Raw genomic sequence first — 13,538 nt, 5'->3', positions numbered from 1 at the left:
TTTCCAGAGTATGGGCACAGTGGTTTTCTCAGTTACATAGAATTCGATTCTCCAGTCCTGCCCTTTGTGCTTGCAGGGAATCACTGTTGTACCCAATGGCTGAATCTTGCCATCACCAAAAGCAGTGAGAATGATGTTGGTGCGTGTTATGGTGTGCTCAGGCATTGCAATAGTCAAGGTAGCAAGCAAGATCACGTTTGCCTGGGCACCTGTGTCGAGTTCAATAAGCCATTGGTCGATCATCTCACCCTCCTCCTGGTCACGTTTCCAAAAACGATACCTCTCGTACACAACGTTTTTCCTTGTACTGCAGTAATCCGTGAACTTCCGCAGCACCAAGTCATAATCATTCACATCGTCACCTTCAGCAAAGGTAAATGTCTTGTGAATAGCCGGGGAATCCGGTCCCGCCAATTCAAGCAAAATGGCCACCTGCACGTTAGCATCTTTTTTTTTTTTTCTTGAGCTCAGCGGCCTTGAAGTCGTTGGAGAATCGTGCAGCCCACTTGCCCCATGCATCGGCAGCATTCGATGCCTTAAAATTCATTGGTCCAGGAGGAGCGGCGTATGGTTCGCTTATCTGACACCATGTAACAGCATCGACCATACACACCTGTCTGGCTCAAGCGGAAGTGACACTTCATTTATTGGTCCACATAAGGAACACCATATATATTCTGTTACATTCCCGACATCTTTGTTCGTTCTACTTTTTCACATTTCTCTTCATTCATTCTAATTCTTGCATTTTCTTTATTTCTCTCTTTCTATATCTTTCCTTGTAAGAAGTGAGTTCTTGCAGAAATTTTTCTGTAAGGCCCACTTGGCTGCGCCTGGGTGGGTTGGAGGGTCGTGGAGTTGCAAATGAAACCCGAATCCTATCCCGGTTCCTCCTGAGGAATCCATCTTTACTCTTTACTTCTTCAGGTTCTTCCTGATGACTCCAGTGCAGTACTTGGTCTTCCGTTTGATCATAGAGCGACACTTGGCGAAACAGAACGAACAAGAACAGCACTCGGTAGAACATAGACCTTCACCAGGCTGAACAGTTTACATTTTCAATCCTATTGGAAGGCGAATCTGGATCTGGACCTTAACCGATATTGAATCCGCTTGTTCTTGTCACCTTACCAACTTATCCACCTAGTTTTCTCATAAATCATCCACAATTTTTTTACATATCATATATATATATATCTATATATATATATATATATATATATATATATATATATATATATATATATATATATATATATATATCTATATATAATTTTATCCACCGGGCGTAGTGGCGTGCGCCTGTCATCTGGCTACTCGGAGGCTTGGGTTGGAGGATCGCTTGAGGACGGGAACTCTGCACTGGGCCACGCTATGAGAGGGTGTAGAACAGCCTGAAATCATGGTGAAACCCAATCCTTATCTCTGTCTAGTAAGAGGCGACCAGGGTTGTCAGGAAGGGCATCCGGCATAAAACCTGTGCCAAATCAGTATGCGAATAATAACGGATGATCCGCTGTGGCGACCCCTAACGGGAGCAGCCGAAAGACGAACAACAACATATATAATTTTATTCCTATCTCTCAATGGGGAAGAATCATTTATAAAAAATTTTAAAATCTCATAAGGGATCTGGATTCGGATCTTCACCAATATTGAATGAATTCTTCCTTTGTCGCACACCCAACCTGTCCACCAAGTTTCGTCCAAATCCATCGATAACTTTTTGAGATATCATGTTATATTTCATTTTTAGCCCTATTGCTCTGGTGAAGAATCACGTAAAAACAAATTCTCGGATCTGAATCCGGATCCGGATGTTCACCAAAATCGAACCAATTCTTTCTTGTCACCCACTGAACTTGCCCAACAAATTTCATCCGAATCTGTCCACATCTTTTTGAGATATCGTACTCACAGACAAACAGACAGACGGAAAGGATTGAAAACATAACGTCCGTCCCCACCTTTGGTGACGGAGGTAATAACTCTGAGAGAGTCTCATCTGCTTGAATTACCTTCAAACTTAGTGTCATGTTTTCGTTTTGAAAAGTTCTCCAAATCATTGAAATAAATGATCGGCAATCGATTTTCATGTGGTTCCGGTTATCAGGTGATTTTTTTTTTTAATTATTATTATTTTATTTTATTTTGCTTGTGGTTGCGTGCCTGCATCGTGTCCAAACGTGGATTTCAGAAGGTGGAACGTAGTCCTTCCAGGTCTCGAAGTACCCACCTCCGTTTTGGTAAGTGATCCCAATTCATGGACCAAGTTGTGAAGTTTTCTTGTTCTTAAAGTTTTATCCCGAGGGCTTTTTCAGGATCACCACTGAGACCCGAACAGCCTCCAACTGTAGTTTGTTTGTGGTAACGTTTCCAGGGATGGTTTTTACGATCTCTGTGAGGTTCTTCTTCATCATTCCCGTTGCTTCATTGATCACCGGTACAATTTCAGCATTCTTCAACTTCCAGGGTCTTTTCATTACATTCTTGAGGTCTTGATATTTGGTCATTTTCTTGATGTCTGCGTTATTTAGACCAAAATCACTGGTTACTGAAACCTCATTTAGCAATTCCTTCTTTTGCTTTTTGTATCTGAGAATGATGTCTGATCGCAGTGCTTTGTTTTCTATGTTCACGCTGGATGGGATCATCAGGTCGTTCGTGAGCATTATTTCCTTGTTTTCAGTGATTGCTTTTGGTTCGTGTTTCCATTGGTTATGTGGAAGTGGGATATTGTAATTTGTACAAATGTGCCAGTGGATTACTTGTTTTATATTATTTTTTGTATGCAAAGTAAAGGCTTGTGGAAGAGCAAGAACACCGAATTGAACAGTTCACAACATAACAAAAGGAACACCTTTTGAATGAATGGGGGAAATTCCAACAGCATGGCGGAGGGAGAAAATAGACGGAGACGGACAAACGAGGGAAGCAGGTAACAATGAGGGGAGGGAGAATGCAAGGTGTGGACAAGATGGATACAAAAGTAAAAATTGGGGCTGTTTGGGTTGAGGTTTAACTGGTGTTGAAAAGATCATGATTTTGGATGGGCGATGATTTGAGATGGTGGTGAACAGCTGTCTTGAAGACCTGGAGGGAAGAATGAGATTGAAGAGAATGTGGAAGTTAGTTCTACAGGTATGAAAAAAGAGGCACAAATGAGTGGAGGTGAGCAGTGATTCTGGATTTAGGCAGTTTCACTTGGAGGGGGTTGCTGGTGGGCTGCGTATATCTTGCAGATACCTAGGGGGTGACGAAGCACAGAGGGCAGAGGGTGGAAGACCAGAAATGAGGTGGAAGAAGACAGAGACTACAGACCAGTCTGTGATGGTGAAGTGATACACCCACAGACTCTGCTTCATCACGAGAAATTCTAATGATTGTGAGAAAGGCCTTGGTTTCCACAACATAAAGCTGATCAAGGTGTGTGAGGCAGGGGAGCCAGCACAGAGGGGAGAACAATGCTCCATCAAGCTGTGGATGAAAGCCTTGTCAGTGGATAGGAGCTCAGCTGTGCCAGGGAAGGACTTTGCACGACAGAGGATGCGTAGTCGGTGACTGACTTTGGAGGCCAGCTTTTAAATGTGGTTTGCTCAAGACAGGTCATGGTTGAGTGCGAGACCCCAATAATTTGAGTGACTGAATAGAGGGGTGGGGGGGGGTGACATAAGGTCCTTTCAGAGAGTGGGAACGTGAGTTTGTGGGATTAATCAGGATTGAGACATATTGCAAGTGTGAGACAAGTTTGTGATTTTTGTCAAGGTCTGAAGAGAGGGAAGAGGCTGCTGCCTGCCTGTCTGGAGGATGAGTGATGTCATGGCAGAGGGTGGAGTCATCAGTAAATAGATAAAGGGAAAAGGAACACCGGAAGGAGAATGGGGGAAATTCCAACAGCATGGCGGAGGTCGTTGATGAAGATTAGGAATAGGATGGATCCTAGAACACTGCTTCAGGGCAGTCCAGCCTTGACAGGGAGAGTTTGTACTCTTAATGTAGTCTGTTGTGCCTTTGCGTGTACAGTTTTTCTACGCGAGTTTTTTTTTATACATCCCCACAGGAGGTGGCTTGTGCTTTCTGTTTCGACATTGTAGAACCTGCACCTGTCCGATTGACTCTGTCCTGCCATTTTCTTTAAGCCACTGGTGTAGTGATCTTGGTCTTGGGCATTTACTATGCTTTGTTCTCCATTCCAGTTGAGCTGATCTCTTCTCAGCCATTCCAATGATCATCTTTGTCTCTGCCGCATCTGTCCAACTCTGTTTGTTTGTTTTTTGTTTGTTTTTTTTAACATCTTCCTGCTTTTTTATTGTTCTCCCAGTTGTCAGTGTATATCTGTTGATATTTAACTTTATATTTTTCTTTTGTATTTTTTGCAGTGTTGCTGTTTTCAGTTTCAAGTGTGATTTCTTCTGCTCGCTTGTTTTTGGAAAAAAAATTGCAAGGTGGGTTAGGGATACCTTTTCTGGCTTCCTGTCGTCATATTTGCGTATAAATTTGGTGGTCTGTTGAACTATTCACGTACTCAGCCAATCTTGCAGTTGCATTTGGTTGAGCTCCATCAGGCTGCTTTCTCCTCGTCTCAGCCGGTCCATTCTCGGGATGCGCTGATTTTTATAGAACATTTTGTGTATGGTGAGGAGTTTCCTTGTTTTGAGGTCTCACTTCGTCTCCGCTTGTGGCCAGTTCATATTACTCCACAGCTATACTGGAATAATGGTATTGCAAGTTGGTTTATGGCTTTGATTTTGTTCCTTTGAGAAAGGTATGTTTTCAGGATCAGCCTCGTTCTATGCATGTATTCTTTGGTAATTATCCCCCGCCAACCAACGAAGTTGGCGGGGGATATAGAAATGGGTAACGTCCGTCCGTCTGTCACATTTCGTTTCCGGAGCTTAACTACAAATCTCCTCAAGATATATTTACGAAATTTGATACACATATCAAGCAAGTGGTGAACTGGTGCCTTTTGATATTTTCTAATTGATAGGTAACATGGTTTGGCAGCCATGTTGGATTCAAGAAAAATATTAAATAATGTTTTCTCTGGAATCACATAACCTAACGAAGCAAAAATTTGCAACTATCATCTTCCATCATGTCTGCATACATAGTAAAAATGATGACATCACAAGTCACATGGTTTGGCGGCTATCTTGGATAGAAAAACGCACCTCATCCGATTAACACGAAACTTCACACACGTATTCCACTGGAGGATTGGAGGCAGAATGTAAATTTATGATATGATGTCTAACACCTTTCGTCAGCCATCTTTGATTGAAATTTAACGAATTTTAAAAATCTTCTTCTCCAAAACGGCTGGACAGATTGAGGCAAAATTTCACATACACTTTCCCCAACACATCCTTTCAGAAGTTTGTTAATTTTTAATTGATAGGTCACATGGTTTGGCGGCCATATTGAATTTACCCTAAAACCTTCAAACATATTCTCCAGAACGGCTGGTCAGATCAAGGGGAAACTTCACATACATATTGCACACGCTTAGGGAATATAAGTTTGTTAATCCTCATTTACTATGGCGGGGGATATCGAAGACTTTGTCTTCAACGGATGGTAGTTGTTTTGTGCATTTGTTTGTGACATATTTGGTGACCCTGTTGTACTCCAACTGCAAGGTATTTGTATGATGGTTCATTTTCAAGTTGCTGTATTGTTGTATCAAGGTCGACTTTTTACGTTGTCTGTTTTTGTTGGTCGACCTTGGAGGAACATGTACTTGGCGCACTTATCCAGGCCAAATTCCATTTGAAAGTCTTCGGAGTACTATTTCACTAATTTTGGGTCTCCTGGCCAATTTTTCGTTGTTTGCTGTGAAGAGTTTTAAATCATCCATGTGCAGCACATGTGTCACCTTTCCTCTTTCTTTGGGTGTTGTTCTACTGTATTGGATGTTAGGGTGTATCTGTGTCCTTGCTCATTGATGAGGTTGCTCAGTGAGTCCAGAGCAAGGCAAACAGGAGGGGAGAAGGGCCGTCTCCCTGGAAGATCATGTGACGCACCTGTGTGTACACGTGTGTTATACTGAAAAGGATTACCCCAAAATATTAAACACTGTATTCAAGATTATTAATTGATTGAGTGCACAAATATGGCAGAATCGTGTGCCCCTGCCTTTACAAATACGCATTGAAACTTGACCTCCACAACTTTTTAGCACGTAGCCATTTCATCCTCTATAACTATTAAAGCTAAAAATAATAATCCAACTGCTTCCCCCTTTTTCAAAAATTATCTTCAATGATTTGCAAAGAGTAACTTCCATAAAGGTAACTTGTAAAGTTAAATGATTCCATGTTTTTTTTTTTTAATGCATATCAAATTTTTTTTTCTTGGAAACGTTTGATTTTAAAAAAAAAAAAAAAAAATCGTTTTTTATATTTTTCTCGAGATTCAAAAAAAATTTTTTGTTTCTTTTTCTGATTTTTTTGATGGTTTTTCACAAAATCTTGTTGATTCAGCTGTGAATTTAAATGTACTCCGTCTTGTATAATCTTCTAATTGTTCGGTTTTTGACCTCCTCGTAGATATAGAAAAGGATCACTAACATCTCTGGAATTCTGTCGGTGCAGGACATGATCGGGAGAAACTTTTTGACTTACTTTTAACCTGATTCCAGGTGATCTCGCAAATGAAGTTTGTGATTTGGATTTGGAAGATGAATCGTACGTTGAGGGAGGTGCAAATGATGACAGTGACCTGACTGTTTCGTTACATGATGGTGAGAAAGTCATTTGTATTCCTTCTTTGATTGATTGAAGTGCTAAAGTTCCGTCAATTTGTGAATTTTGTTCTTTGGTGTTTTTTTATGCCTCTGCAGCCAAAGTTCCAAGGGCATTAGGTTTTTGCCTTGCCTGTCTGGCTGTGCGTCCATCCATGTTTATTTAGCGAATTTTTATTGCTATGATAATCTGTGAACCACTGAAAAGATTTTGACCAAACTTGGTATAAGTATATAGTGTTGTGGGAATGACTCCTAAGGGTTAATAAATGCTTGGTGTTGGAGTTTTTTCCTTCATGAATGTTTCAGAATAAGCATAATGTAACTTACTTCACAATCCTCTTGAGGAAGTTCACTCGCTCAAACTCCTGTGTCTCACGATCATTCTTGGGAAACCACATTTCAAAGTTGGCCTCCAAAGCCAGTCGCTGTCTCGGCATCCTCTATCGTACACAGTCCTTCCTTGGCACACCTGAACTCCTATCCACCCACTTACAAGGCTTTCATCAGCAGCTTGATTGAGTGCTGCTCTCCCCTCTGTGCTGGGTCCTCTGCCTCACACCTTGCTCAGCTTGACACCATGGAAACCAAGACCTTCAAGATCATTGGAATCTCCCATGCTGCTCACCACCATTTCAGGTCATCCACAATCTAAAACCATGATCTTATATAGCCTCGCTCTACCTCCAGTTTGCCTGACCAACTCTCTTCATTGTCTTGTCAAACACCATGTATATTTCCTATTGTGTGCATGAAGACCTTATAAGCTAGTTGAATAACATCTAACATTCATTCACTTGGTTTGTATCTAGTTTGTGTATTGTTAAGCATTAAGGGGTGATTTTAATGTTGGTTGCATCGATTTTGCTTTTTGCTCTGTCTGTTTGTCTGTCTGTTTGTCTGTCTATTTGTCTGCACAGATTGTATGTGCATTAACTACGTTAGACCCTGTTATACCTTTCAACCCTCAACATCCTTGAGACCCCTTCGAACCCTTCGATGCTTTTAATACCCTTTTAAGACACTTTAGAACCTCAAGACCCTTTAAGACCTCTCAAAAACCATGAAACCCTTCACAACCCTAAGATGCTTTAAGACCCGATAGACCCCTAAGACACCATAGAACCTTGAGACCCCTCACACATCTGACAAGGACGGAGCCATATCCATATCTGCATTTGCATCAATTCTATTTTCTTGTTTTTGCCAAGTATGTTTGTCTGTACCGTTTGTCTGTTTGTCTGTCTCTGTCTATCTGTTTGTCACAATTTTTGGCCACGGTTTTCAAGCAATCGTTCTGATTTTTTTTTTTGTGTATGTAGTTGACCGGCCAAGGACAGCAACGCTTGATTTTGGTGAAGATCTGAATCCAGATCCAGATCTGAGAATTTTTTTAAGTGATTCTTTATAATTGAGAGATAGGGCCAAAAACGATATGTATCACAATATCTCAAAAGGTTATGGATGGATTCAGACCAAACTTGGTGGACAGGTTAGGTGTGTGACAAGGACAAATCAATTAAATTTTGGTAAATATCTGGATCCAGATACGAGATTTGTTTAATTTTCAAGTGATTTTTCACCATTGAGAGATGGGGCTAAAAACGATATTGCATGACATCTCAAAATCTTATGGACGGATTCAGATTAAACTTTGTGGACATGTTGGGTATGTGACAATGACTAATTGTTTAAATTTTTGTGCAGAATTGAATCTGGATCCAGATCTCGAACTGAGAATTTTTCAAGTAATATTTTTCACCATTGAGCTTGATAGAGCCAAAACCGATATACAGTATAGCAAAATATCTCAAAAGGTTATGGATGGATTCTGCAGAAAGCTTTTGGACAGGTTGGGAGTGTGACGAGGACGAATTGATTCGATTTTGGTGAAGATTGTAATCTAGATTTGGACATGAGAATTTTTCAAGTGATTCTTCACCACAGAGATGGGGCCAAAAATGATGCATCGCATAAGATATCAAAAAGTTGTGGGTGAGTTATGACAAAACTAGGTGGATGAGTTGGTTTGGTGACGAGAACAAGCCGATTCAATTTTCGTTAATGTCCAGATTCAGATCCGACCTATCAGTGACATACAAAATGTAAACTATTCAGCCTGGTGGAGGTATGTGCTCTGCCGAGTGCCATTCAGTTTTGCCATGTGAGATTTTTATGAGTGATTTTATTTATTTATTTATTTGCTTTTGTTGCTGGTCAATTATTCAAGATGTCCACGAATTACATTTCCAAATTCAAACTGTAATAATAAAAAAATGAAATGGGATACAACAAAGCATTTTGCTGCATGTGAAATAACGTTTCTCAAAGTTTTATTGTCAAAATTCGTCAAGATCATTTATCATCTTATTATATGGGGGCTGTGCTCAAACAACTGACGGACATGTTCAACGTCCTCACCACTTGTGCTAAGCCTGATATTGGCTTAACATTTAAGGTGGCGAGCTTCAGATCTTAGAGTCTCAAGTTTGAGCCCCTGTCGTGCCATTGAAATAACACCAGGTGGGTTAACTCAGCCTGCCATCTTTCTGAGGCTGGCAAAATGAGTACCGAATTACTGGTAACGGGTACTACGTCAGTGGCACAGCCACACTTCCAGAAAATGATGCAACCTCAGCCACAGGCAGCATACGAAACACCAACAACCACTTGTACTTGGCTGGCTTGCCCCCTTCTTGCTTGCCCCTTGCAGGATGTTATGAGTTTCCATAAACTTTTTGTGTCACTCACAAATCGTTTTTCTTGATCGTGGCTGCCTTCCTTCCAGATGTCATCCTGAAGCTTTGTTTAACCTGTGTAGCTGATATGGTCTCCATAAACCAGGCAACACACTGCACTTTTTGTTGTGATGCCACTTGAAGTAAATGTGATTTCACGTGTCACACGCAACACCTGGAAACGAAAACGAAAAGTCAATAAGACTTCAAGAAATGCTCTTTCATGTGTACCAAACCACATCATTGTATCCCATGAATTTTTTTTATTTTATTGCTGTTTGAATTTGGAGCAGTAATTTGTGGACACACTTTAGAGCTGAATTTTCAATTATTGCCTCTGCTTGTGTGATACAAGGGCATCGAAGGCAAAAAGTGGGGGAGTTGGGGGGGGTGGGATTCAAGCATGTAGTCAATACCACGATAACTCGAGAACGGAAGAAGCTACCAATGTCAAATTACACCACGTGATTCAGGAGGGTGATGGCTAGCGCTGATTAGATTTTGGTCAAAATCGGTCAAAGGTCAAGGTCACAGTGAGGTCAAACATAATTCCGTAAATTCATGTGGAGAAATGGAGTATTTTTGCTTCGGTCGACGTTACGAGTTCGTTTTAACTTCGATTTTAATTTTGTCTTCGATTTTTGCAATCGCTTAGGACGCTTAACACTCGGTTGTCGAAATTCTGGTAAAAATCGGATGTTTTGGAGACGTTTTAAGATTGTATAAAAAATATTTCACTCGCCGCGTCACGGCTCGTCACATGGTGCAGCGCGCTCGAGCAGACGTGTCGTTGAGTCACGTAAAGGTTTTGCGTGTGCGCGCTGACGGTGTTTTCGATAAAGATGGTGTTTAAAAGTCATTATTTTAATCCCAATAACGGTTATCGTCGCATGCCTGACTCGCTAAGCCGTTGGATTATGTAAAGATTGTTGGTGGATGGCCGAATGTTACGGTTTTGTGACTTTGATAAAATAATATTAAATAATTGCGTGGAGAAATGGAGATTTTTGTTTCGGTCAATGTTACGATTTTTGATGGTTTGGTTTGGTACAGAATCATCGTAGAAACTTCTGGTTTGTATCGCTACATTCTCTCAAGACAGCTTTTATTAGACAAGGTCAGAGGTCAAGTTGACGATTTCGTAAGTACCAGTCTATGACTGCTTGTTTTATTGTTATTTCTTCTTTTTGTATACCATGTCGAGGCTCGTGTTTGAGCAAATACATATAACAAGGAACAAGGGGAGAACGGCAATGGCACGCACATTCTCCAGAGCTGTCATGCTCGTTTTCAAGCATTGCAAATCATTTTAAAATCGACATACCCAGTGAAGGAGGAATTGGGGGTGTTCTGGATGTGAACCTGGGATGGTTCAGTGACTCACCCATTCCCTGATCACGACGGATCAACTTCAACCCACTGTGCGTTGGTCTGTGGAGGTTCAGCTTCGCTTCTTATATCATACCCTGTGAGGTATTCTTTGCTGAACTCCCTCTTCTTGTGGAATCTACCTGTTGGACGTTGCACTGCTGTTATATCGGCAAAGATTTCAAAGCTTGTATACCCTCGTTGGCACCATTTTGGGTGATTTACGTGCATTTTTCAAGAAGGCATTCAGCAGGTTGACTGGTACCATACTCTTGGAGCTTATTCATTCCTCTAACCTCTCCTCTCCTTCAAGTAACACATTGTCCTTTACAGCTTGGAGTTTCCACCTTCATCATCTCTGATACAACTTTACCTGTGGACTCAGCTTCTTCTCCATGCTTCAGTGATGTGAGGATTTCACCTTCTGAGGTCTTCTAAAATGTGACTTTCCAATTGGCTTCATCATGTGTGCGCACCCTCTGGACTAGGTGCTTTCAACTGTGCTCACTGCCAACCTTTCACCTATTTATAACCCGCTGGGGATGACTGTACGAATTGCTTGCTTGAGATAAGTTGCCATATCGAGAGTCGTGAGTTAACTTGTCGCTGCATTGTTGGCTGTGACATTTGTACTTGTTTAATTTGTGGATTATTAGGAATGTGGCATTTAATTCGTATTATTGTGCTTGAGGTAGACATTAGGGATTATTATATATTCCTTAAAGTTGCCCTTCCGTCTCCTGTCATATGATGGTTTCATCCTTATAACAACACAAAGGGCACATCAATGTCTTTATTTATTTTCTGCCATGACACCCTGCAGATTCCTGGTGCACTTGCTGCAGTGCCCCGAGGTTGATACGTAGCAATTTGTAGAACAATGAATGAAATCGATATAAACGTTGATTCCGGTATGCTATTCACTCCCACCCTGTATCAACCTCTCCCATCCATTCTCCCCCCCCCCCCCCCAATTCCATCCAGTCACCCTCTTTTGCGCCGGTGAAGGGTTCAGCTTCTGACGGAGGTTGTGTATAATATTTCAATCAACGTTCTGATTTTTGCACTCATTATGATTTGATGAGACTATATTTAATTACTTAGTTATTTGGTGCATCCCTTTGTTGCATTTATTTAACACTGCACTTTTTCTTTTCTCTTCACTTTCCTTTAACTTGTCTTTGTATTTGGTGAAATATTTTACAAGGTTCTATTTTAAACATGAATCATATTGATATGCATTTTTTTAGTGATCTCATCAGAGAGGATATTGATGTTTGTCAATGAGAGCATTACTTTTCACTTACTTTGACCATTTTAATTCTCATGGTGGAGCTTGCCACATGCATTATGTGCAAAACAAAGACTTTAGAAGACATCAGTCCAGTTTTGTGTAACTGTTTAAGGGTGTGAGTTGACAAAGGATGAATCGACATAGTATGTAGGAATTTAACATGTGATTCCACCATCAATGAGCTGTGCTCAGTTGGGAACTCCTAAAAAGCCAACACATCTTTGCTTACTTAAGTAATAAATAGTAAATTACTTGGTCGACCATCTACCAATAACCCACAGAACATGTTCTTGAAAGCACAAAGCAATCATCTTTAATTTTGTGGACTCTTTCCCCAAAGTGTGAACGTTTGCACATATGAGGCTGCCACCCTAAAACACCCCCATGACATGTTATTTAAGACCCATGAATTTCCATCCCTAGTTATAGTTGACCATATCAACTTGACTAACCCAGAATGTCATAATTTAATAAAATGGAGGGACTCATGGAAGAGTGGGGTTGCAGGGGTAAAAAGGCAATGTTGAGTGGGGCCACCATACAACACCATACAACATAGGGTTAGTTACATACAACATAGTCGAGGATATCTCCAGGCAGATTCTGACCCAAGGTGAGTCATACCAAACATTTCAAAAATGGTATGTGCTGCTTCCATGCGAATAATCCTCATTTTGAGGATAGAGCATGAATAAACCCCGTGAGTTGGCATCCTTTGGGAAGGGGAGGGAGAATGAGAATGGGCAGGGGGAGGGCTTCTTCCTAAAGAATGCCACACTTATTGTGGAGAGAAAAGCACCAAAACTAGTTGCCGCCACCTCGAGAATACCGGGAAGTTACTCCCCCAAGGTGTGTGTGCGTGCAAGCGAGATCTCTTTCATGAGCGTAACTGTAGAAAAAAGGAAAAAGTTTGGTTAGGTAGAGTTAATGGGTAGGAATGGAGGATGATGACATGAGATGGTAGCTCACCACTTGTATATGCCTGGTGTTGGCTTAATGGTTTGGGTGGCGGGTTTTGGATCCCAGGGTCCTGAGTTCAAATCCCGCTCAGCTGGTGAATTAATACCAGGTGGGGTTAAGTCGGCCTGTCATCCATCCGAGGTCGGCAAAATGAGTGCCAGCATGCTGGTATACTGTGTCGGAGTGGTGACCCGTCCAGGATTGTGCTCAGTAGACAAGGAGACTGCTTAGGCAGCACCAACGCTCTGCACAGAGTATGGTCCCAAACTCCTCTCCTCATAAGGATGGGATTATTGGAAGATTGCTTATCTCCAAGGAAGAGCTAGGGAAGGTCTGAGGATTGGAGGGAGCCCAACCCGGATGAGAGGCTGTAAAAAAAAAAACTGAGTGACCACTGAGTTTTCTCTGATGTGAAAATAACAAAGTTTGTGCC

General features: G+C 41.3%; 1 protein-coding gene and 1 long non-coding RNA gene across 4 annotated transcripts in view; one reads left to right on the top strand and one right to left on the bottom strand.

The window, feature by feature from the left end:
- Nucleotides 1-13,538, top strand: part of AAMP (angio associated migratory cell protein) — a 53,506-nt gene that overhangs the window by 5,205 nt on the left and 34,763 nt on the right. For 2 of the 3 annotated variants that reach the window (XM_085874358.1, XM_085874359.1), the window contains exon 2: nucleotides 6,644-6,745. The exons of the other annotated variant lie outside the window; for it this stretch is intronic. In XM_085874358.1, the coding sequence (XP_085730484.1) occupies nucleotides 6,644-6,745 (102 nt within the window). The remainder of the gene's footprint in view (nucleotides 1-6,643; nucleotides 6,746-13,538) is intronic. 3 annotated transcript variants of the gene reach the window in all.
- Nucleotides 9,344-13,538, bottom strand: part of LOC147030377 (uncharacterized) — a 5,658-nt gene continuing 1,463 nt past the window's right edge. The window contains exon 2 of the long non-coding RNA XR_015056328.1: nucleotides 9,344-9,658. This is a non-coding gene — a long non-coding RNA (uncharacterized LOC147030377). The remainder of the gene's footprint in view (nucleotides 9,659-13,538) is intronic.

The sequence above is a fragment of the Eptatretus burgeri genome, chromosome 3, assembly GCF_056783735.1.
Source record: "Eptatretus burgeri isolate ZD-2024b chromosome 3, Ebu_testis_v1, whole genome shotgun sequence".
NCBI lineage: Eukaryota > Metazoa > Chordata > Myxini > Myxiniformes > Myxinidae > Eptatretus > Eptatretus burgeri.
This window is presented reverse-complemented; position numbering and strand designations above follow the sequence as displayed.